Here is a 25,675-nt window from a genome sequence, read left to right as displayed (position 1 = left end):
GCAAATCCTATGGGGTCTACTTTCAAATATATCTCTAAAACCCAGCCACATTTCCCAGCTTCCACCTTGGTCCATGCTGCCGTCCCTTCTCACCTGGCTTCTTGCTGTAACCTCCTCGCTCATCTCCCTGCTTCTTCTTCTCCTCCTCCTCCTCCTCCCCTCCCCTCCCCGTCCCCCTCCTCCTCCTTTGTCTTCTTCTTCTTCTTGTCTTTTTTGGGCCGCACCTGTGGCATGTGGAGGTTCCCAGGCCAGGGGTTGAATTAGATCTGTAGCCGCTGGCCTATGCCACAGCCACAGGAATGCCAGATCCTTAACCCACTGAGCAAGGCCAGGGATCGAACCTGCGTCCTCATGGATCCTAGTCAGTTTTGTTTCTGCTGAACCACGACGGGAACTCCCTGGTCTCCCTGCTTCTATCTTTGACTCCCTACAATTCATTTTCACTAGAACAGCTAGTGTGTCCTTGGTAATATCCAAAGGTCATGTTACTTCTCCTCTCAGTGCCCTCCAATGGCCTTTCATCTCCCTAAAAGGAAAAGTTAAAGATTTTAGAAAATGGCCCTAAAGGACCTTACCTCCCTTTCCTTTCTCTCCTCCTCTGGTTCCGCTCCTCCCCACCCCCTTAATCTCTCTGCTCCAGCCAGAACAGAGTGGCTTCCCACCACTTGGCTTTAGCACTTGTTCTTACCTCTCACTGGAGTGTTCCTGTTGTAGATTCCCTCTAGGCTCCTCCCCTGTCTCCTCCAACTCCTGACTCAGCTGTCACCTTCTCAATGTGGTCCTCCCAAAACACTTAATTCAGAATTTCACCTGCCTCCTTCCTGGTATTCCTCGTCTCCCTTCCCTTCACTACGCTCCTCCATGGCACCTCTTCCTTTTAATAAACATAATTTGCTTCTTTAATCTGCTGTCTTTCTCCCTCTCATTCCCCCTCTCTCTCTCACCTTCGCCCATCCTCCAAGTAAGTGCAAACTTCAGGAAGGTAGGGCTCTGTTTTATATACTTCTGTATCCCCATTACCTAGTAGAGTGCTTGACACATAATAGGTATACTACAATCTTTGCTGAACAAATTAATTAAATGAAAATATCATATCCACATAATGGCTGCAATGTTAATTTTCATAGCAGCATTATCCATTATAGACAAAAACTGAAACAACCCAAACATCCATCAACTGGTGAACAGACAAATTATGGTATATTCATACTATTCAACCATAAAAATGAACAGAATATTGACTCTTGCTACAGCCTGGATGAACGTCAAAACCATTATGCTAAGTGAAAGAAGCCAAACACAAAATGTGCCATGTTATACAATTCCATTTATACCAAATGTATGGAAAGGGCAAATCCATAGAGGCAGAAAGTTAGTGGTTGCCGGGAGCTGGGGTAGGAATGGGAGTGACAAATGGGCATGAGGCCTTTTTTGAGGTGATGAAAATATTCTAAAGCTGGATTGCAATAATGGTTGCACATCTCTATAAACTGCTACAGCCATTGAATTGTGCCCTTACAATAGTTGAATTTTATGATATATAAAGAATACCTCAGTAAAACTGTTTTTTAAAAAAGTTAATTTTTAAAACATTTTGAAAGCACTCTGTTAATGAGGTCAAGGGGCCACAAGCTTGAATTCTTGGGAGCCAGCAAGATTGCTTATTCACTATTTTATTTCCTTCTTTCCTTCAAATTCTGGCTATGTATGAATCTCTAATCCCAGCCCTATAGGAGTAGACATGACCCCTGCCCTTCAGGAATTTATAATCTAATTAAAAGATAAGATGCACAGAGATTATTACAATGCAAGGCAGCAGGTGAAATGCCACATTAAGGACGTATCAGTAAAGTGCATGTATTGGTGCAAAGACAGCTTTGCAGGAAAAACAGGAAGGAGAGCAGGATTTGGACAGAGTTTTAAAGAGTAAGTAGAAGGATAATAAGCAGAGACAGGAGCTAAGGAATGCCCACAGGCCACCTCCTTCGTCCACCTCCCTTTCACATGTCACAGGAATGTGGGGCAAGAAAATGTAGAAGCATCAGTGCAAAGACCTCAATTGTGCTAGAATAAACAACACGAGGACAGGTCCTATCAGCAGAATATCTGACACAATATAGGTTCTCAGCATATGTTTACTTCATGAATGAAAATGTAAGAGGGGTCTAGCAGCATTTCAGCTTGATTATCCTTTGGTAAGGAATGATCTCTCTCTCTCTCTCTCTCTCTCTCTCTCTCTCTCTCTCTCTCTCTCTCTCACTCACACACACACACACACACACACTCCGCATTTGCACAGTCACATCTACCTTCAGGAGGAGACACAGTCAGTGCCCTGATGTGCCTGAACAATATCTCTGTCTCCCATTTCTCTGGCATTCCAGAACGCCACTTCCCTAAGAGTCTGTCCTTTTATCTGGGTGTTGTTCATAATCAAACTTAGTCCAAGAAGCATGGCCAGAAATCCATTTCCTTCCAGGTCAGTTGTGTGATCTTTATACACGAAGACAGAACATAAGCATATTATCGTGTGTATCATTATACCGCTCTGTAGGTCCCTTATGTGTATGGTTTTTTCTTCTGACCTAGATAATAGGAATGCTACATCTAAATAATAGGAATGAACTATGCTTTTTTCCTTCTTTTAAATCCTCCCTACAGAGCGAAAATATCGTGATGTTTCATTGTAAATAAAGTGAAATGTTTAATAAGTGCTCTGGAGATGAAAAGGTAAAAGGATGAATAGATGGATGTAAGTGGTTGAACAAGTGAAAAAAAACCAAGGAGTGAATGCCTGCGTGGTGTCATTCTAAAGCCTTTCTGTATATTTAACCTCGATTGCAGAAAAAGAAGCAAGCATTAGCATTCGAGGAGTCACACATGAAGTTTGAACCCAATAAACAGTGTCATCTGAGACAACTCCAACAGCTCAGGAAAAAGTTGCTGGCCCTTCAACAAGAACTAGAGTTTCGCACCGAGGAGTTGCAGACTTCTTACTGTTCTCTCCTGCAGTATCAGTCCGTTCTGGAGAAGCAGACTTCTGACCTCGTCATTCTCCACCATCACTGCAAAATGAAAGAAGATGAGGTATAGATAAAATAACTGTGGAAATGTCCTATATGCCTGTGTACCTACAGAAATCAGGCCACGACACTAGAAAGCAAACACTGGACTTAACAGAGGAGAGCTTCACAAGATCTTGAGCACGTTTTCTCAAACTTCTCTCTTTAATTAAGGGTTATGAGAAAGGTATAAGGCCCATTAAATCAATCATTTTTAGAAAAATCAGATTTCAGTGATATGTAAATTCCTGGCACATTTGATAAGATAACCAGACATTGAGTCTGAGTCAGTCACTGAGAATACCAAATCATTTTTTTTTTCAGACTGGAGTTTCAGATCAAATAGATTTAAGTACATTCTGGTTTTTTTGTTTTTGTCTTTTGTCTTTTTGGGGCCGCACCCATGGCATATTGAGGTTCCCAGGCTAGGGGTTGAATTGGAGCTATAGCTGCTGGCCTATACCCACAGCCACAGCAATGCAGGATCCGAGCCACATTTGTAGCCTACACCACAGCTCATGGCAACGCTGGATCCTTAACCCACTGAGCAAGGCCAGGGATCAAACCCACGTCCCCATGGATCCTAGTCAGGCTCATTAACCACTGAGCCACAACGGGAACTCCCTCAAACAGACTTAAGTATGTTCTGGACATTCATTTCTATTCATGCCCCAGGGCAGTAGTATTTTTTAAGCCAAAGAGTATCTTCCTTGTATAATCACACGTAAAGTCCCTAAGACCAAAGCTATAGAACTAAAATCAGTAGTAACAGCACTAGCAGTAGTAAAACTGTGGGTTCCAAGTAATGCAACAGGCAGCCTCCTCTAGAATTTTATTCCTCTGCCTTTAAAGATTAAATACCAAGAACTGTGTTGAATGGTACTGTTACTTAAGAACCATGATGGGCCTTAAAGCACATGGAATTTTTCAAAGGAAATATTATGGCCAATGAGAATTTGCTGGAAAGGATTGAGAGGGAAAATAAAGTTTATCCTATAAAATATAGTCAAGACAAAGCCTGTGAGCATAAACCGGGGTTTAATAAAGCTAATGCAGGGCTGTGTTAAAACTAGCTGGTTCATCATAACTTAAACATCCAGCCTGGATAAACTGACCCTGAATTACTTGGGATTCTATTTGGCTGTATGTAACAGAAAAGCCCAAAGCAATAGTTTCTTAAATAAGATAGTTATTTCTATAGCATATAAAAGAAGGTCAGAGAGAGGAGGTCTAGGACTGTGAGAGTAACTGCCTGTGTCATCAGCTCCCCAGGGTCCTGTTTTTAGGCTCCACCATCATCAGCTCAAGGCTTCCCTTTTCTGTCGTCTAAGATGGTTGCTGGAGCTCCAGCCATCACATCTTTGTTCCAAATAATCAGGATGAAGTGGGAGGTGGGGTAGGGAGAGAAGGGCACACTTCTTCCTTTTAAGGACACTTTCCAGAATCCCCAAACACTTCCACTTACATACCATTGGCCGCTATTAGTCACATGGCTACAGCAAGCAGCCGTCACTGACACACAGCCCAAACTGGGAAAGCATTGAAAAAATTACTTTATGCTTTCTGCCAAGTTCCCCCAACACTTTGGTCACAGAAGCATCAAACTTCTGTCTAATGTTGGGTTTCCCAACAGCAGACCCTAAGACAAGGAGATGAATCTAAGTACTAATTAATTCAGGAGAGGATCCCAGGAAGCATGGTGAGAGAATAGGGAAGTGAATCAAACAAGCATGGGAAGCCCCTAAAGAAAGTCGCTAAGAAGAAGATCACCCCTATTGGGAAACACAGGTTCATTCCTTCAGAGAACTCTGGGAGATATTGTCCAACGCACCTCAGACTGATCGCAGCCCATGCCCCAGTCATCGGTTGAGGTATTAACTCCCCAGTACTTGTCACTGGCCTTGTCTTGCTCCTCTGCCTGAGTGGGCTTCTGGGCCAGAGCATCTCTCAGCAGAGAAGTGAAGATGCTTGTGGTTGGAATGGGGTTAGCATGCAAAGGAATGGTGAGTGTCAAGGGGATATGAGCAGGCTTCACTGACAGCTTCTGTTACAAACATCTGAATATAAAATATTCTTCTCCTCTTTTCCTTACCTAATAAACACCTCAAACTAAGTGATCTTTTCCTAAGGTGAATCTCAAGTAGCAGGCAGCAAATAAATTAGCTTAGACCAACAGAATACATTTTATCTGAATTCTACTCAACTATTTAAACCCAAATGAAGCTTTTCTTGATGACTCTCCTGCTCTTAACTCCTGCAATACATACAATGTAAGCCATACAATTTAGCACACTCTACAGCTGTTTGCTAATTTTTAATCCTATCTCCCCCAATTCGTAAGAGTTTGTAAACTCTCTAAGGGAGGAACCTGTGTTGTATAGGTATATAGACACCTAAGCGCCCAAGACTTTGTTCATGTGCATTCAATAAATATCTGTCAGTTGGTTAACTAATTAATTGATTAGAAAGAAAAGGAAATATAAATAAGGATAGTGCAAATCCCAGAGAAACTTCAGGTCACATTCCCCCACTATCTCTAGGCAACTCTGCTGACATGGACCAGTGTTCATGAGGGGGCTCCACATTTTCTAAATTAGACCTCTAGAGGATAACTAGGAAAGAAAAAATAATGGCATTTCAAGCCCTTAAAAATTGGAGCTATACAAACTCATTGCTATTAATTAACTCGCAATTCTTTATTGAGTTAAAACTACATACCAGGTAGACCAGGAAATAGAAATGGTTCCTGCCTTTAAGAAGCTTACCACCTAAACAAGACAATCTTTTTCTTTTAATTTCTAATTATTAACATTCCTACTTTATATATTGTAGCCTCTAGATCTGTTCTGGACCTATTCTTTACATCAGGGTTTCTAGTTAAGATATAAGACTCCTGGAGTTCCCGTCGTGGCGCAGTGGTTAAAGAATCCGACTAGGAACCATGGGGTTGCGGGTTCGATCCCTGCCCTTGCTCAGTGGGTTAATGATCCGGCGTTGCCGTGAGCTGTGGTGTAGATTGCAGACGCGGCTCGGATCCTGTGTTGCTGTGGCTCTGGCGTAGGCCGGGGGCTGCAGCTCTGATTCGACTCCTAGCCTGGGAACCTCCATATGCCTCGGGAGCGGCCCAAAGAAATAGCAAAAAACAAAAAAAGATATAAGACTCCTCTGCACGGGATCTTATAGCCATGTCCTTCCTTCATTAGCTGCTTCCGTGGGTTCAGTGTGGTTTCATTCCTACACCAACAGGTGATTCTCTACGAGGAGGAAATGGAAAATCATAATGAGAACGCAGGGGAGAAGCTCCATTTGGCCCAGGAGCAACTTGCCTTGGCTGGGGATAAGATCGTCTCCCTAGAAAGGAGTTTAAACCTCTACAGAGATAAATACCAGACTTCCCTGAGCAACATCGAGTTACTGGAGTGCCAAGTGAAAATGCTGGAGGGGGAGCTCAGCGGGATCGTCGGTCAGGTAGGACTGAAACCAGACCACTCAGAGCAAGAGCTTGCAGGTAGAACTTATGACAGTCCCGGCCTCTTCACCGGAAACCCAAACCTTCAAACAGATGTCATTCTTCCTTGGAGTTTTGTAGCCCTCGGCTTGAACTTCTAGCCTTCCCACCTCTGATAAGACTGCTCCTTAGGACTTTCAAGGCTCCTTACTTAATATAAGCAGTCACCACTTCAAATAAGGCGGAAAGTCAATTACCAGATTAGCTCTCAAATCTTCCATGTTCTCATGGGGGTCTGAAGGGGAGCTCATTTAGGTCACAGGACTCATGCCGACCATGACTTCAGGATCCAATAGGAGGAAAAAGCCACAAAGCATAGGGCCAAAATGCCTGACTTTTTTCCCTTGAATTGCGTTTTTAAATTATACAAATAACCCACGATATAGGCTCTCTAGACAAAATTATGGAGATTAAATGTAAAAGTCCACCTTCAGCCTTCTCCACCCCACTCCCATCCGCTTAGGCAATCACTTGAATTGTGCTGGCAATCTTCCCCAGCCTTTTGCTATACAGTTGTATGTATAAAAGGTTATGGTTTTCTTTTTACATAAATGAGTCATTTTATGTATGTGGTTCTACACCTCACTTTTTAGATGTGAATCTTGACAACTCTTTGAGTTACTACCTTGTATTCTGTGGTGTGACTGCACCCTGTACAGTCTACTGATCTGTTTGTCTATTACAAACAAGCTATAATGAACATCCTTATTTCTATGAGGTACTTTCCTAAGTAGGATTAGTGGGTCAAAGGATATGTTTGTTTTTACCGTTAAAGATAATTCTTAATCGAGTATCAAAAACGTTCTACCAGTTTACACTTTCACCAACAATAATTTCCCCACACTCACATAGTATGTTTTCAGTATTTTTAAACTGTGCTAAACTGATGGATGGGTGGGGGGTGGTTCTCATTACCATTTTCATTTCCTTTAGTTCTAACAGTTGTGGGTTGGGTTCCCCAGGAAGCAGACTCTGAGACAGATTGGCATCCAGGACATTTTTAGAGAGAGTTCTTGATATCGACACCTGGGAAAGGAAGGGGAAAGAAGCAGGGAAGAGGGAGAAGTGTGATAGTCCCAGAAGAGGCCTCAGTCAATGCCATGGGGAGCCCTGAGGCTGGAAGGACCTTTAGAGCAATTCTGAACTGGGGAGAAGGCAGCTGGCCTCACTGCCTTCATATTGACGAGTGATTAGATGTGAGCTGTCCCTAGGAAGAGCCATGATCTTGGGCAAAAGTTTTCTTCAGCCCAAGCAATCCCCCAAAAGGTCCGACGGCTGAGAGCTATCTTAGGGCAGCACTCTCAGCAGCTGGAGGAGTAAGTTCTTCAGTGTTGAACTGGGATCCGAGAGGCATATCACAGTGCCCACCTCATAAATGAAGGACTGAGCCCTGTTCTTCAGTGTATCAGTCTGTGGACTTCTGTTTAATGATGACTTGTTTAAATCCTTAACCTACTTGTTATGGGGTTGTTAGTGTTTTTCATTTTGTCTTATAGGAGGTTCTTAATATATTGTAGGTAGTAATCTTCATTATATAAGTTGCAAATATTTTCTCCCAGTTTATAAGTTTTCATTTCACCTTACTAATGGCTATTTTTCAACATGCGAAAATTTTTTAGTTTTGATGGTATTAAACTTCTCAGTACTTATTTATAGATTCTAGGTTTTATGTATTGTTTAGAGGACCTTCACCACCCCCAAGATTGCAAAAGTTTATCTTGTATTTTCAGAAGATATACAGATGGCCAACGAGCACATGAAAAAATGCTCAACATCACTGATTATCTTGTATTTTCTTTTAGCACTTTTATAATTTTGTATTTTTATATATTTATCTTTAGTCCACTTGGAATGCCCCACCATTTCCCCACTGATTTGAAGTACCACCTAAATATACATACTGAGCGTCTTTCTGGATTCTCTGGTCTTTTGATCTACTTGCCAATTTCTGCACCAGCCTCAGAGGTTTTTTGAGAGTGGCTTTAACTGATAGTATGTCTTGGTAGCTCCTTTTAATGCAGGTCTGACTTTTCTTTACGTTCAAATATTTCTTGGCCGTTCTTGTACATCTTGGTGAAATTCGAATTCATGTTAACTTACTTTAAAGTTAGATATTTGGGAGAAATTATCATACCCTATGGAACATGACAGCTTCTACTTTTATTTTTTTATTTTTATTGAACTATAGTTATGTTAATTTCAGGTGTAGAGCAAAGTGAATCAGTTATACACATACATATATCCATTCCTTTTCAGATTCTTTTCCCACACAGGTTAGTACACACTACTGAGTAGACTGCCCTGTGCTAGACAGTAGGTCCTTGTTACTTATCTACTTTATGCATAGTAGTGTGCGTATGTTAAGCCCAACCTCCTTTCCTTGCCCTCAGTGTTTCCCCTTTGGTAATCATAAGTTTGTTTTTGAAGTCTGTAAGTTTGTTTCTATTTTATAAATAAGTTCTTTTGTATAATTTTTATTAATTCTTCATATTAGTGATCTCATATTTTTTGTCCTTTGTCCACATATACACGGGACATGTATGAATTATTTATATACTCATGGGCAGCTTTCATGCTCAGTGCATGTGAACAATTTCTAACTTTGCCTGAAAAAGCCCAATTAGGGAAATAGTTTAATGGAGAAAGGATCTACCATCCAAACTAGATTTTTGGCTCCTTTTTGCCTGTCTGCATCAGTTCACGCCATTATTAATGCAGGCCAATAAATGGGTAGTAACCTTCCTGCATGATTTCAGATGATCTAGAGAAAGACATAAAAAAATGCATTTCTACAAAATAATGCCATTTGCAGCCCCATGGATGGAACTAGAGACTCTCTTACTAAGTGAAGTAAGTCAGAAAGAGAAAGACAAATACCATATGATATCACTGATCTCTGGAATCTAATATATGGCACAAATGAATCTTTTCACAGAAAAGAAAATCATGGACTTGCAGAATAGACTTGTGGTTGCCAAGGGGGAGGGGGAGGGAGTGTGATGGACTGGGAATTTGGGATTAATAGATGCAAACTATTGCCTTTGGAATGGATAAGCAATGGGATCCTGCTGTATAGCACTGGGAACTATATCTAGTCACTTATGATGGAGCATGATAATGTGAGAAAAAAATGTACACCTATGTGTGTGACTGGGTCACCTTGCTGTACAGTAGAAAATTGACAAAACACTGTAAACCCCCTATAATGGAAAAAAATAAAAATTATTTTTAAAAATGCAGTTCTAGAAAAACACATTCATGTTGATGAGAGTGTCGATTGGTACTTTTTTAATTGAAGGACAAGTGTTCAGTATCTATCAAACTTTTAAATAGATCCTACTTAAATAGATTCCTACTTCTACAAATTTAATCTGCACATATACTAGAATAGGTACTCAAAGATTTATGTGCAAAAATATTCATTTAAGCTTCATTTTAGAAAAAACTTGGAAACAACATATATTCCTATCAGTAGGAGGCTGGATAAACACATTGAAAAGCAATTTTTTTTTTCTTTTTATAAAGATTTTTATTTTTTCCATTATAGCTGATTACAGTGTTCTGTCAATTTTCTACTGTACAGTAAGGTGACCCAGTCACACATACATGTGTACATTCTTTCTCACATTATCAGGCTCCATCACAAGTGACCAGACATAGTTCCCAGTGCTATACAGCCAGATCCCATCGTTTATCCATTCCAAAGGCAATAGTTTACATCTATTAACCCCAAATCCCCAGTCCCTCCCCCTCCCCCTTGGCAACCACAAGTCTATTCTGCAAGTCCATGATTTTCTTTTCTGTGAAAAGATTCATTTGTGCCATATATTAGATTCCAGAGATCAGTGATATCATATGGTATTTGTCTTTCTTTTTCTGACTTACTTCACTTGGTAAGAGGATCTCTAATTCCATCCATGATGCTGCACATGGCATTATTTTGTCCTTTTGATGGCTGAGTAGTATTCCATTGTGTATATATACCACATCTTCTTAATCGATGGACATTTAGGTTATTTCCATGTCTTGGCTATTGTTAATAGTGTTGCAATGAACATGTGGGTGCATGTGTCTTTTTCAAGGCAAGTTTTGTCCAGATATATGCCCAAGAGTGGGATGGCTGGGTCATATGGTAGTTCTATATATAATTTTCTAAGGTACCTCCATACTGTTGAAAAGCAATTTAAAAGAGAAGGGTGGAAACATATGTACTAACATGGGTAAATTTCTAAGATATCTTGTTGAGTGAAAAAAATAGCATATTTCAAAAAGACAAAATAATATATGTATTCTGTAATATTCATTTAAATGTATATAAGTGTATAGATAAAGTTCTAGAAGGATATGCACAAATTGTCATCTCTGGAGAATGCAGCAAGTATGGGATTAGAGGTAGTGGTCAAAGAGAAATTTAGACTTGTCTGAAATGTTACAGTGTTTTAGGAAGATTTTATATGTATGCATATATATATTGTGAAATTTGAAATTAGTTTTAAAAGAAGAATATAGATCTACAAGTAAAACAGTATATCAAATATCCTAAATAAATTGCCAAGTGAAAACACAGTGTTTAGAATAATAAGTAGAAGACTTTACTTTGGGTGGGGAAAAAAGTAGAGGGTTATATACCTATACATAGATATGTATATAAATATGCATAAATTATCCCTGGAAGGATATGCAAAAAACTGGTAACAAAGACTGTCATATAAAAGGGGACCTGAGTCGCAGAAGGTCAAGATTGACTTTTTAGTGTATTCTCTTGTAAACTCTTTGAACTTTTTACTGTGTGTGCACTTGTTAATTTTTTTCTTTTGTTAAAGAAGCAGTGATTCACATATATGAGCATAAACTTGTAGAATATAGGTCTAGAGTTTTTCAGAATGTTCATGACATTCTGAAGTTAACTCAAAAATTGTGAAACAAAACCCACTTGTTATTTTTACGTGTCCCAGGAGACCGAGAACAAGGGTGATCATTCAAAGGTGCGTATATACACTTCTCCCTGCATGATTCAAGAGCATCAGGAGACCCTGAAACGACTGTCTGAAGTCTGGCAAAAGGTCTCTGAACAGGATGATCTAATACAGGAACTTCGAAACAAGCTAGCCTGCAGTAACGCTTTGGTAAGTGTCTCCTTCTAGAACATTTCCCCAAGATGCCCAAAATAAAGTCACAAGGAAAAAGAGGAAGAGAGTCACCTAAATGTGGCCACTGATGGACTCAAGACAAATCACTGTCTATGCCTTCATGAAACTTGTTATAAGTTTGAGAACATAATTCCTTCTCCCTAATTTGTATAATATGAATTATACAATGCTGCAAAAAACTTGGGCTGAAAAGGGAACACACTACAAAAATAGCATTAGTAATAACCCCATTCCATTGATCATCCAGCATAATTGACCTGAGCTCGGTTGCAGGTTCTGGAGCGTGAAGAGGCTTTGATAAAATTACAGGCAGACTTTGCTTCCTATACAGCCACACACCGACATCCCCCTAGCTCCTCAGAAGATTGTGAAGACATCAAAAAGGTGGGAGAACTTTCGCTCATTTGTGCCTGGTGGGATTGGGTGAAGTTGGGTCTGATTCTGGGTTTTCCTGCATTTTTATATTTTTATATTTTATTTCACATTTCTGTAACCTTGGTTAGCCCTGCCACAAGGACACTGTATATAATACATGCCAAGCCCCCAGGGAGTGTGTCTGGCATGATTAGATTTTGGAAATGAATTTTGGAGTTGTGGTTCTCAACGCACATCCAACTGTACACCTAAACAAGACAGAAACTCCTGTTGGCTTGCTGGATTCAAAGGACCATCTATGGAGTTCCCGTTGTGACTCAGCGGGTTAAGAACCCAACTAGCATCCATGAGGATGCAGGTTCAATCCTTGGCCTCACTCAGTGGGTTAAGGATTTGGCCTTGCCATGAACTATGTTCCAGGTCACAGATGTGGCTCAGATCTCGCATTGCTATGGCTGTGTTATAGGCCAGCAGCTGCAGCTCTGATTCGACTCCTAGCCTGGGAACTTCCACATGCCATAGGCATGACCAAAAAAAAATTGATTCTAATAACAAATGAGCATTTAAACCCTGTAAACAGATGCCTCCTAATGCAGTAAGTAGTGCTCCGTCTCATCATAAAGCATGTAAACAGATCGAAAGATTTAACCAACTGATAGTCAAAACTAGGTTAGGTTCCCTTCTAGGAGATCTCGAGGTACAAGGCAAAGCCAGCCACATGAGGCCATGCTGAGGCTGAAATAGTGGCAAACGGGAGTGGCAGAGAGAGTCAACACTTATCAGTTCTCCAAGGGATCCTCTAGTGGGGAAGCAGAACACTTCTGTTTCCAGGACGTTCTGATCCCATGAAGTTGGAATGAACTTTGGAGTTCTTCCTTAGACGTCTGTCAATATCTATCTTAAAGGTCAGTTCCATGTTATTCATATCCTGACCTACAGCAAGATCTCATACACTCCATGGTTTGGGGTGGGGGGGGCGTCATCTGAAAATTGTCTTTATTTCCCCCTTACTTTTTAATTTTTATTGTGGTTAAAAAATGTAACATGAAATTGACCACCTTAACCATTTTTAAGTGTACATTCCGTGGTGTTAATTATATTTGCATTGTTGTGCAATACATCTCTAGAACTTTTTCGGCTTGCAAAACTGAAACTCTATATCCACTAAACATGAATTAACTCCAGTTTTTTTTAATGATGCAGACTTCCTCAAAAAGCAGATCCGCTTTCCCCCACCATTTTATATATCATACCCAAAGCCTTCATGTTATGTGAATACTCTCTTAGGACTGGAACTACCAGAGGCATGGTTAGTGCCAGCCGTCCTGTCCTCCCTCAGCTGGCCTTGAAGTCCCACATATCCAGGTCATATGGTGATGGCCTGGTATTTCTCCAACTGTCCCGCTCTGTCTTCATGCTGCAGCCCTCCCTCCCACTCAACGCTGAAATCACCTATCTCCCCAGCATTTCTTGATGCCCAGACAACAAACTGTTCCTCCTTAGCCCCTGTTCCTGTCTTCTCTGGTTTCCCCTCTCCTTCAGGATAGAAGCCAAAGTTCTTTCCAGGGACTCAGAGTCCCATGTGATGCAACTGCCCATTAACTGCCTCACCTCTCCTTCTCCTCCTCCTCTCCTCTCCCCATCACCTGCCTACTCTAACCACGTGGCCTCCTCTGTGTTCTCTCCCCTCCCCCAGAGCTTTGTCACCAGCTTGTCCCCCTGTCTGTACATCTCCTCCCTCAGGTGGCTCACCTCTTCACCTCCAGCAAGTCCCTGTTCAGAGGCCACCTTCTCAGTGAAGTCAACCCATCCACCCTATTTAAAACTGCACCCCCACACCCTTGCCCCCACCCCTTACACCACCAATCCTCTTTTGTGTTTCTTCCACAGCACTTAGCAACTTTGAACATTTTCTGTAAGTCACTACAAGTCACTACCTTATGGTCTTTGTCTGTTTCACCCCACCAGAAGGCCCACTCCCTGGGGACAAGGATTGGTGTCTGTGTCATTTGCAGCACCTAGGACAGTGCCTGGCACACAGCAGGTCCTTCTGCAGTGACACTAAGTATCGCAGGAAGGACAGGGTGGCTCCTGTGCACATTCTGTTCCTTGTGAGCATGAGAAGTCTGCCATATCCTTTTCCTAACTCCCTTTTTGTTTTTTGAAAAATTGAAATAGAATTGACATACCATGAAACTCACCACTTAAAGTGTACAATCAGTGGTTTTTAGTATCATCACAAAGCTGGGCAACATCACTACTAATTCCAGGACAGGTTCATCACTCCAAAAAGAAACCCATATCCACACGCAGTCACTCCCCATCCTCCCTCCCCCCAAGGCCTGGCAACACTTCTTTCTATCCCTGTGATTTGCCCGCTGTGGGCACTCAGCATTCTAGAAAGCCTTCTTCAGCCATGTCCTCACCCTGCGCTCTCTTCTTTGACCTTCGCAGATATTGAAGCACTTACAGGAGCAGAAAGACAGCCAGTGCCTGCACGTGGAGGAGTACCAGAACCTCGTGAAGGACTTGCGCATGGAGCTAGAAGCTGTGTCAGAACAGAAGAAAAACATCATGAAGGGTAAGCTGTGGGCCCACGGGCTGCCCTGGTGGGGAGCTAGGGAAGCTGGAGACTCCCTCAGAGCAAGAAGCACTCTGTCTCGTCCCAATGCAGACATGATGAAGCTGGAGCTGGACCTTCATGGGCTGCGGGAGGAGACATCTGCCCACGTGGAAAGGAAGGATAAGGAGGTCATCATCCTGCAACGGCGGCTGCAGGAGCTGCAGGTGCAGCTCACTGAGACCCAGAAGCTTGGTCTGAACAAAGACAAGGTAAGGTGAGGCACTCCCTGTGTGGAACTGCCAACAAGGCAAGCGTGAGGCCAGGCCTTGGCCGGAGTAGGTTCTGCAGCTGTGCACTTACCACCATTGCTGGGGGAGCATCCACATGTGTGCAGTGAGACTGCGGTGCTTCAGGCCCATGGGCACTTCTGAGCTCTTCCTTGGAATTTCTCATAGCATGTAATAAATAAATAAAATATCAGGGGCCATAATAGAGATATGGAGTCCATATTATGGAAAGCATTTTTCCCCTGCCCTGCAAGGCAGGGAGTTTGGGACACACTCCTATTGTTCCCTATGCTTTTGTTTATGCTCGGTATTAGAAATTCTATAAAATAATGTGTAGCCGTCCTTGTTGACAATGTCAAGTGAATTTCAATTTTTAAAATTACAAATATCTCATGAATATGCAAATCAGGCAGTTTGAAAATATTAGTGGAACTATGTATGCCCTAGGTGATCTGTAGTTGCCAACCTGAATCAAGCTCCTGGAAAAGCCTAAGAGTGGAACCAAGGGCAGAAATGCTCTGAAACCACTGCAAGTTGTTGTAGTCAGTACTGTTTCAACTCTCAAATTTCATCAGAGCTAGTAGAAATAATCCAGTTGATTGGCTGATCATTCAAACTTCCTGTTTAAAAGTCTGGAGGTGATTCACCAGTCAAAATAGAGGTATTTGGAGAGATGAAGCAAGCAGTCTAGAAAAGCAGTTTTAAGTCACTCATATAATCATTCAACAAATATTTCTGAGCTCCTATGATCCCCCAAGCACTCTTCCAGGCATTAGGAATATAATAAAACATGCACCGCCCCTACTTTCATGGAGCTTACCTTCTAGTCTGTAGAGACAGACAAACAACAAAATTCATATGTAATCCGTTGTTTGGGACTGATAAATTCCTCAGACAGTTTGGTGGCTGTTTTACCCAGAGTGGTCAGGGAAGGCCTCTTTGATAAGGGGACATTTGGGCAGAAATCTGAATGAAATAAGGGTATCACCCAAGCTGAGGTCTTAAAGAAAGATTCCAGGCAGAGGCAATAGCCAGGGTGAGGGCCCTCAGGTGGGAGTCAGTGCGGAATGTTCCAGGAGACCAACTGAAGCAGAGAGGGGAGGGGTGGCAAGAGGTGAGGTCAGACAGAGAGCCAAGTACCAGATTGTAAGCATCCCAGGAGGTAGTTGTAAGGACTTCGACCTTTTTCTAAGTGAGATGGACCCAGTGGAAGGTTTTGAGCAGAGGCATAACAAGATCTGACTCGCACTTTTAAAGGCCCACCTCTGGCTGGTGTCTTGGGAAGAGCCTGAGGGGTGGCAGGGAGTCCAGGCAAGAGAAGACGGTGGCCCAAGAGGGCTCAAGACCACCTCTGACTTCACCCTGTGCGGCTCAGACCCTCATCAGCTTTAACGCTTTGCTTTCCTCAGCTCCTCCAAGAGAAAGATGAAATGCTGCACGAGCTAGAGAAGGAAATGTCGCAAGTTCAGAACAACCTCGTGAAAAAGGAGATGGAGTTGGAGAAGCAGCAGTGTGTGACCAGTGAACTCGAACTCTCCATCCAGGAGGCGAAGCAGGATAAGTGCAAGGCGGAGTACGGGCACCTGCGAGCCGAGATCAAGAAGCTGAAGGACTGCCTGGAGGATGCCGAGCAGCAGCAGAGGCTGGCTGGTGAGGCTCGGGCCAGCACTGTCCCCACGCACTTCCTGCACACAGGGCCAGGAGCAGGCCCAGTGATCTCTAACTATCTCTTGACCTTGATCTCACCCTATCGCACAGCGGTTAGCACCGCCCTCTAAGCTCCTTGCCTCCCCCCTCCCTGAAACCTCCCCTTCTCTCTGCAGCCTCCTTCCCCCCCACCGCCCCCCCACAAAGCAGGTGATCTCACACGCCCGCCTTTTTCTCAGCATCTCAGCTGAAGCTCCTCTCCTTTTCTTGCCATGAGGAGGACAGGGCTGTGTACCTTGCTTCTTGGCACCACGTTGCTCTCCACCTTCTACAGGACCTCTTTCACCTCATTCCCTGCTTCCTTCCCTGGCTTTTAACTCCCTCTCTCCTCTTTTGGCCTCCAAACACATTCTCTTCTGCACAGCTTGCACTGCAGGTGGTGTCCTTGCCCCTCTGCTGAAAGTGCTTTCTCAAAGGTCACCAGTGCTTCTTGCCTTGGATATGGGGTTGCTTTGGGGGTTATAAAAAACCTCCTGGAATTAGATATTGATAGTAGATGAAGAAAGGGGGCCCCCAGGCCAAGGTCTTGAAGAAGATTCCAGGTGGAGGCAATAGCAAGGGCAAGAGTCCTCAGGTGGGAGTCAGCTGGGAATGTTTGTGAGTTTACCAGAAACTGCTGCTCTGTACCCTCTATCAATTTAATGTGAGTGACATCGATTTGAAACAAAAAAGAGGGTCCAAAGCACGTCTACCTTCCTTTAATGCTCTGTGTCCAGGCTGTTGCCCCCCGCCCCCTCCTCAACAGCTCTTTCTTCGTTTTGGAGACACAACAGGTCCCTTGTTCTTCCACAAATCTCACTCTTGTTTCCTCTTTTCCCTCCTGCCTGGCAGTGATCATCCGTCTCTAAGACGCTGCCCTCGCTGCTTTCCCGTCTCCCCCTCCACTCATTCCTCAGTGAGCACCTCCGCTCCTGTAGCAGGGTTTCTCGGCAGGTGACTCTAATGTCAGGAGCCTAACCCTGACCTTGGCACTGCTGGTCAGTCCTGTCTTCAGAGACTAGCTCCACCTGGGCAAGCCACTAACTCCACATTCCCAAGGCTGAACCTACTTTCTTCCCTAGTTTAAAAAAAAAAACCCTCCTCCCTTCTTCCGGGTGTACAATTATTTCCATAGGGACACTGTCTTTCTTCCAGTAGTCCAGACTGAAAAAATGAAGAGGATAAGTCTATTTAATGTAGAAACAATAGGAGAACCTATAGGATGTGGGGAGATAGTTGGCAGAGAGGAACTCCAGCAAGCCACTTACTGTCTTTTCCTTCATACCCAGGGGAGGCAAGGACATGGGTTGAAGGGATATTGTAAGAAGCCTTTCTCCATTCTAACCCATTCCAATTGTCCTAAAGCACTCTTTCCTTGATGGAAGGTCCCTGCTCTCAAGAACCCCTAAGTCACATCTCAACCTTTCTCTCGGGCTTTCAGCATCCTCCACGCCCCCACCCCCACCCCCGCCGCCCCGTCTGTGTGCTTACTCAATTCTCTCTCCCACCATTCCTTCTCGCTTTCCTTTCCAGTTAAACTGGTATCTTTCCATCCTCTCCCCAGGGCCTCCCCATTCCGTTCACTGCATTTACTCCAAAAATCCACCCCACCCCACCCCCTGAGAATTCCCTTCCTCCTCCTTTTTCTGAGGCCCAGCCCAGCCTCTGTTCCTCCGTCTCCATCTGTACTTACCCACATGGATCCTGACTACACTCACAAGGCCAGTCGGCCTGAGGGAAACGTGACTATGTTCTCTGTGTTGGGGGAACCAGTTACAGCCCCTCACTGGTCTCTAAACTCCATGAGGGTCAGGATTTGTCCCCAGTGACAGGATGAGTTGCAGAAGAGATATCGAGAAATTCCTACCAATTAGCTTAATTGCAGTCAAGAAGGAGTTCACGGCTGGGGGTAGTTGAAGACAGATAATTTAATAGAGCTCCTTAGGAGTGATCATGAACTGGAAAGACAGGTTGGAAATTGAGGTAGGTCACCAAATGAACGAAAGGACTTTTTTACTGGTCTTACGGGGGGGGGGGGGGGGTCGTCACACATGGACGTTGCCCCCGGGTTCTCTCCCGCCTCTGCAGCTCAGCAAGCAGTCCAGTATAAAGAAGAGGCCACACAGGCAAAGGATAACCTGGAGGAGTCCCAGAGGAAACTGCAAAGCTCCATCTTCCTGGAGAAGCAGAGGACAGAGACCATCCAGGAGCTCCAGAGAGAAATTCAGAAGCTGCAGAAGGATTCCTTGATGGTTGAGGAGGAACTCACACCCAGCAGGTACCACAGGTTCATCTCCAGACAGAGACTCTGTCGTTCAGGAGCCAGTTTAGGACCCTGTGGGCAGCTGCCCAGGAGAGAGCCCTGACAGCCAGCCCACGGTCCACCGACAAAGACCCTGAAGTCTCTCCACCTGTTTTGGCCATTGTGCTTTAGGAAACGGATAGAGGAGCTGACATTCGAACTCTCTGAGGCCTCGAGGAAGCTGGAATGTTCAGAGAAGGAAAAGAGGCAGTTTCAGAAGACAGTGACTGACCAGGATACAAAACTGAGTGAACTGCTAGATCGTATAAATATCGTTCAGCACCAGGTACGGAGGTCAAGTATTTGCTCTGTTTAAGATTAAATGCATTGGTCTTTATTGGGGGAAGATGCCGCCACCAACCCATTGCAAACTAATTGTCCAGAATCTGTGTTGGAATGCTAAGCCAGCCAGTCAGCTCCAGTTCCCACAACTAAGAATAAGCATTTTCAAGGGCTAAGCTTAAAAGCAGTCTAAGGCTGCAGTTCCCATCATCGCTCAGTGGTTAACAAATCTGACTAGCATCCATGAAGACAGAGGTTCAATCCCTCGCCTCGCTCAGTGGATTAAGGATTTGGTGTAGCTATGAGCTGTGGTGTAGCTTGCAGATGCGGCTCGGATCCCACGTTGCTGTGGCTGGTGTGGCTGTGGTATAGACTGGCAGCTACAGCTCCAATTTGATCCCTAGCCTGGGAATCTCCATATGAGGGGTGAGGCCCTAAAAAGAAAAAAAAAAAAAAAAGTCAAAGGACGAGAGGAGTTCCCATCGTGGCACAGTGGTTAACGAATCTGACTAGGAACCATGAGGTTTCGGGTTCGATCCCTGGCCTTTCTCAGTGGGTTAAGGATCCCGCGTTGCCGTGAGCTGTGGTGTAGGTTGTAGATGCTGCTCGGATCCCACGTTGCTGTGGCTCTGGTGTAGGCCGGCAGCTACAGCTCTGATTAGACCCCTAGCCTGGGAACCTCCCATATGCCACGGGAGCAGCCCAAGAAATGGTAAAAAGACAAAAAAAAAAAAAAAAAGGACGATATTGCTGTTGCTGTTTTTTTCTAAGACTCAAAATCTATCCTCAGTCAATTTAAAGTGTTTGATCTCTGAATTATTCTTTGGGAGCATTTCTAAGATTGTTTAAAAACTTTATTCAGAGTTCCTGTCATGGCACAGCAGAAACGAATCTGACTAGGAACTATGACGTTGTGGGTTCGATCCCTGGCCCAGCTCAGTGGGTTAAGGAAGGATCCAGCATTGCTGTGACTGTGGTGTAGGCCGGCAGCTGTAGCTTCAATTAGACCCCTAGCCTGGGAACCTCCATATGCCACAGGTGCAGCCCTAAAAAGACAAAAGACAAACAATAAATAAATAAAGCTTTACTCAAAGAGGTTTTTATGTTGAAAGGTTTGGTAAGTGGGAACTGGGTCCATAAATAAAATGAGTTGGTATATCTAATTGAACAAAGAAAAGTTGCTGTACCTAAGAGGAAACTTTTTATTATATAATGTTAAATTACCAAGGAGTTGTTGTCATATTTATTTCAGCCCTCCTTGTGCATAATTGTCTGGGTTGGGTTTTTTCCCAAAAAATAGAGTGTCTAAGACTGTCTCTCAGCCCAGTGTTTATTTTCGCAGAACAGGGAGCAAGCCTCCTCCAGATGCAGCCTCGAAGAACAGCTTCAGGAAGTAACCAGGTTGCTGGAGGAGAAACGGGAACATTTGAAAAAGAGCAAAGAGCAAGAGACGATATTGGAAAAAGAGCTCGAGACATTCCGACAGGAAGAAAGAAAGAAAGAAAAGACGGTGAGGAGAATGTGGGAAGACTTGGAGTGAGGAATCCAGGGCCAGACCTGAGCCCAACTGGGCCTGGAGGGATCCAGAGGCCGAGGGTGCTCAGCCCTCAAGGGAGAAGGAAAGGGAGGTGAGAGGCAAGTGGGGAAGAGGAGAAGGCCTGAGATACCGGAGCAGAGGGAGCTGCGCTGAGGACAGGAGGAGCGGCTTCTGCAGGAGTCTAAGGTCACACCTCCATTCTGGGCTTTGTTCCTTAACGGGGGAGTAGGCAAAGGAGAATCTGAGAAAGTTGGAGGAGGAAAATGAGAACCTCGCATTAAAGCTAAAGCAGTGTTCTACACAACTGGATGCTGCTCTCTGCAGAGAAAGCACCACTCAAAAAATCAACCAAGAGCTGAATAGTAAGGTGAGTAGCCAGAAACCCCTATGGGGTGAGGAATTTGAACCTTGTGACCCTTGACCTGAAATTGGCACCCAGCTCTCCTCCAACACAGAGCTGCCACTAACTGCCCAGCTCTGTGCCTCCCAGGCCACCTGAGGCTCACGTCCCTCCGGAAGCAGGACACGCCTTCCCCCCCACTTCCTAGCTGAGAAATATCTCTTCCACATGTAGAAGGTCTTACTTAATATCTGGGGGAGCCCCAGACCTTCTGGGCTTGGCATCAAGTCTTCCAGATTTGCATTTTAGACAAGAGTTGTGTGAGCCCGTAGTTGATGGTAATTTGCTAGGAAACACTTCGAAAAGTAGTCCCAAAGCACGAAAATGGGATCAAAGGAGCTGTGGTTATTTTTCATTACATAAAGACAGCAGAAAGGAGTAAATGGCATCTGACATATGTGAGGCACTGTGCTCAAATTCAGTCTTCATTTATCGACCGTCTACTTAAGTCCTTTGCATGCCTTCCATCTGCTTTATTCACCATGAGATACTGTGAACCTTGGTTTGCAGAGGAAAGAAAACTTGAGGCTCAGAATGACTAATCGGGTAAGTGATGGGATAGAGCATGTGGCTCTCACATCTAACCTCTTTTCCCCTCATCGCAAACGGCAATACTTTCCCCAGCTGAATCCACTCTGTCTTTCCGGGCAAGAAACAAATATAGCATCTTGATAAGTGGTCTCGCAAATTATAAATGAAAGACCAAGTGGCTCTGATTCCTTCATAATTAAAAAAAAAAAAAAAAAAAAAAGAAGAAAGGAGTTCCCATCGTGGCTCAGTGGTTAACGAATCCAACTAGGAACCATGAGGTTGCGGGTTCAATCCCTGGTCTTGCTCAGTGGGTTAAGGATCCGGCATTGCCGTGTGCAGTGGTGTAGGTTGCAGACTCAGCTTGGATCCCGAATTGCTGTGGCTCTGGCGTAGGCCGGTGGCCACAGCTCTGATTAGACCCCTAGCCTGGGAACCTCCATGTGCCGCGGGAGCAGCCCAAGAAATGGTAAAAAGACAAAAAAAAAAAAAAGTCCATCTTAAAATACTATGACTATTCTAAAACAGAAGAGGACAAAAAAGTAGCTTGGACATCCCATTGAGGCTCAGCGGAAACGTATCTGACGAGGATTCATGAGGACGTAGGTTCAATCCCTGGCCTCGCTCAGTGGGTTAAGGATCCAGTGTTGCCATGAGCTGTGGCGTAGGTCGCAGACACAGCTCCGATCCCACATTCCTGTGGCTGTGGCATAGGCCAGCAGCTACAGCTCCAATTTGACCCCTAGCCTGGGAACCTCCATATGCTTCGGGTGCAGCCCTAAATAGACAAAAAATAGTATGACTATTCTAAGTGTTATTCTGAATAACACTACCCAATAGAACTGCCTGTGATGATACAGAAGTTCTAATATTAGAGTTGCCTAATACTATATGCACATACTGAGTACTTGAAATATGGCTTAGTACGACTATGAAACTGAATTTAGAATTTTAATATTAACTAACTTTAGTTTTATTTATATGTAAATAGTCTCGTGGCTAGTGGCTCCCGTATTAGCCGAAGTCTGAGGCATTGACGTTTATAGAGTTTTGTCCTCCAGAGATATAAATCTCTCATCTAGTGCAATCCAGAGTTGAGATCTGAATCCCTCAAATCCCCAAGGAACTGCTCTCAATATAAGAAATACTACTTAAGTATTTAATATAGGCCTGTTAGTACCTGTTACACGAAGGGTAGTCATGTAAACGTGGCACTAACAGCAGTAATTTCAGAATTTCTTTGATGGGAATCCAGAGGCTGGAGGGGTTTGTGTGTGTGTAAGCATGTTCAATTTTTTAAAAAGCATGCTCCACATATAATTTTTTAATCAATTGAAACAGCCATTAGAAAAAGGCTTAGGGAGTTCCCGTCGTGGCGCAGTGGTTAACGAATCCAACTAGGAACCATGAGGTTGCGGGTTCGGTCCCTGCCCTTGCTCAGTGGGTTAACGATCCGGCGTTGCCGTGAGCTGTGGTGTAGGTTGCAGACTCGGCTTGGATCCCGCGTTGCTGTGGCTCTGGCGTAGGCCGGCGGCTACAGCTCCGATTCAACCCCTAGCCTGGGAACCTCCATATGCCGAGGGAGCAGCTCAAGAAATGGCAAAAAGACAAAAAAAAAAGGTTTAGTTTTAAAACAATCTAAAAAGCATTTCCTTTCATCAACAGTCCATATTTCAATTTTAAACATAATTCTGCCAGAACTATATGTTCAGTTCACCCCTAATATTGCCCAATGCAATATTTGATTCATTCCATACAAATCATTTAGTATATTTACTGAGCACCTACCTATTTTTTGCTATGCCCTGAGCTACAAGTAGTGGGGATTCAGTGACACTGAAAGTACACATGGTCCTGCTTTCAAGGAGGATCAAATCTAATGAATTATGTCAGGAATTGAGGCATAATGCACACCATTGAAATGTTGCATCATGTCTCCTAACCTAGAATTGAATTCCAGGTTAATTCTAATCCTAACCCTGCCCACAAGACAATTAACTGTTAACACAAATCATCCAGTTATAAATATAGGAGGCATGTTTGGCTGGCATGCATCTAACACTGCAGAGTCTGTGAAAGGGACTTTTCACGGTCTTGATACATCATGGCCCAGCCCTTCCAGTACTCCTTGTGTTGAGGGGACAGGCTAACTAGAAAGAAAGTGTGGGGAGAGTAGTCAGAAGAGCCTGGAAAGGCAGCTCTTCCTCTTACAACAGTGAGGGGAAGTGGGTGTTAGCACAGATAACCTGCTCAGTAGGTTAGTGCAGTGAGAAGAGAGCCCAGTCCGGGTCCATCTTCTGGGAGCACAGAGAATGCCTCTATGGCCATGAGGCATGTGCTGTTGTTGACAGTGCTGTTACCCCTCCCTAAAGATAACCACTCAGAAAGAGACCATAGAGAGTTTGCAGATTCAGCTGGACAAGGCTGCACAGAAAGAAAAGCAATGCCTCCAGACCATGGTCAGTAAAGAAGTCTATGAGGAGTTATGCCGGAAGTCAGCCACCTGCCAAGACGACCTAACACATGCCCTGGAGAAGGTAGGCTCCACTCTCTCATCTCCAGGGCTGTTTAATGTCCACGTTATCCCAGTAGCATGAGAGGTACAGCAGTTGATTTCCCGTATGACTGGCTATCACCAAAGCCATCTGCAAACACTTGCATGGCCTGGGATGTCTGTCCAGAGAAGGTCTGCTTCCCCTCAGTGAGGCTTTGGGGAGGAGGGGGATAGAAGCCAAATCCAACAAGTCTTTCTGCCTAAGGGTGACCCAAGGGCAAGGTTCTCCCAAGACCAGGGTCTTCAGGGAAGTTCATGCCCCATCCCTGTGCTGATCATGTCTGGCTGATCAGTTCATAGAACTGGAAAGAGAAGAATGGAAGAAGGGAAGGGGAGATGCAGAAAACTGACTACTGTCCCTTCTCACCCCTCTCTCAGACACCAGGCCAGGTGACCAGATGTCTGCACCACCCTGGGCAGAAGGGGATAGGGGACATGGGACTGGAAACCTTTTCCATTTAGGACTCAGCAGAGAGGGCCCGAGCACAATGACAGCCACTCTCACCCCTTTATCTTTACTAAAGCTCAATCATTCCACCTCGGAGACAAAGAGTCTGCACCGAAGCTTGACCCAGGCCCAAGACAGGAAACTTCAGTTGGAAGAAGAAATCGCTGCTTACGAGGAGAGGATGAAAAAGCTTAACGTGGAATTAAAAAAACTCCAGTGCTTCCAGCAGCAGAGTGAGATAGAGGTGAGGAGCAGCCACACACTCGGGCTGCTATCCTGTCCAGGACTCCAAGGCCCCCTCATGCCCCCAAAACTCACTGAGCCATTCCCTTTGGCCAAAGGGTTCCTTCTCTCTTGCCCGGCTCTGTGAGCGTCTGACGGCGGCGGCAACGATCAGAGCAGGAGCGCCCTCTGGTGGCTGCTGTAAATAAAACACACCCCCCCTCCCCCAGAGTCTGGAGCCAAGAAAACGCCCTACCTCCCTTGCCGTGGGTCTGAGGGGTGGGGGGCAGGGGTCTCCCTCCTCAGTGAGCGTTCCTGACCAGGTGCATGCCTTTGACAAGAAGCTGGAGGAGATGAGCAACCAGGTGATGCAGTGGCAGAAGCAGCACCAGAGCGACCTCAAGATGCTGGCTGCTAAAGAGGAGCAGCTCAGAGCGTTCCAGGAGGAAATGTCCGCCCTGAAGGAGAACCTCCTTGCGGACGAGAAGGAGGTGGGCGCTTCTCGGCTTCTGGTCACTTCCTCCCAGCCCTCCCCCACCCCCACCCCCACCCCTCGCCCCCAGCACATCCATGACCAGATGACAGAGAGCCTTTGGTGGGGGTGGGAGTGCCTGGGAGCAAGAAGAGGACACCCCCTGAATTCGGTACAAGGCAGGGTCTCTGTATTCCAGGCTCACAGCGTCTGTCTCAACCTAGCCATCTTCCTGCGACTTTGTCGATAGAGATACTGAGCAGAACAAAGGTCCCATTCCAGAGGAGAGGGAGTCCTCT

At 44.5% G+C, this 25,675-nt stretch overlaps 1 protein-coding gene across 1 annotated transcript in view; it reads left to right on the top strand.

Annotated features, from left to right (window-relative positions):
- The window catches only part of PMFBP1 (polyamine modulated factor 1 binding protein 1), a 42,807-nt gene that overhangs the window by 11,578 nt on the left and 5,554 nt on the right, over nt 1-25,675 (top strand). The window contains exons 3-16 of the mRNA XM_047793254.1: nt 2,845-3,087; nt 6,309-6,530; nt 11,526-11,696; nt 11,994-12,104; nt 14,550-14,676; nt 14,770-14,927; nt 16,355-16,610; nt 18,720-18,909; nt 19,066-19,219; nt 20,558-20,725; nt 20,982-21,119; nt 24,053-24,217; nt 24,759-24,926; nt 25,228-25,395. Of these exons, the coding sequence (XP_047649210.1) occupies nt 2,845-3,087; nt 6,309-6,530; nt 11,526-11,696; nt 11,994-12,104; nt 14,550-14,676; nt 14,770-14,927; nt 16,355-16,610; nt 18,720-18,909; nt 19,066-19,219; nt 20,558-20,725; nt 20,982-21,119; nt 24,053-24,217; nt 24,759-24,926; nt 25,228-25,395 (2,439 nt within the window). The remainder of the gene's footprint in view (nt 1-2,844; nt 3,088-6,308; nt 6,531-11,525; nt 11,697-11,993; nt 12,105-14,549; nt 14,677-14,769; nt 14,928-16,354; nt 16,611-18,719; nt 18,910-19,065; nt 19,220-20,557; nt 20,726-20,981; nt 21,120-24,052; nt 24,218-24,758; nt 24,927-25,227; nt 25,396-25,675) is intronic.

This window comes from Phacochoerus africanus, chromosome 8 (assembly GCF_016906955.1).
Source record: "Phacochoerus africanus isolate WHEZ1 chromosome 8, ROS_Pafr_v1, whole genome shotgun sequence".
Classification (NCBI taxonomy): domain Eukaryota; kingdom Metazoa; phylum Chordata; class Mammalia; order Artiodactyla; family Suidae; genus Phacochoerus; species Phacochoerus africanus.
Note: the sequence above shows the minus strand (reverse complement) of the source record. Positions and strands in the feature narration are given on the sequence as shown.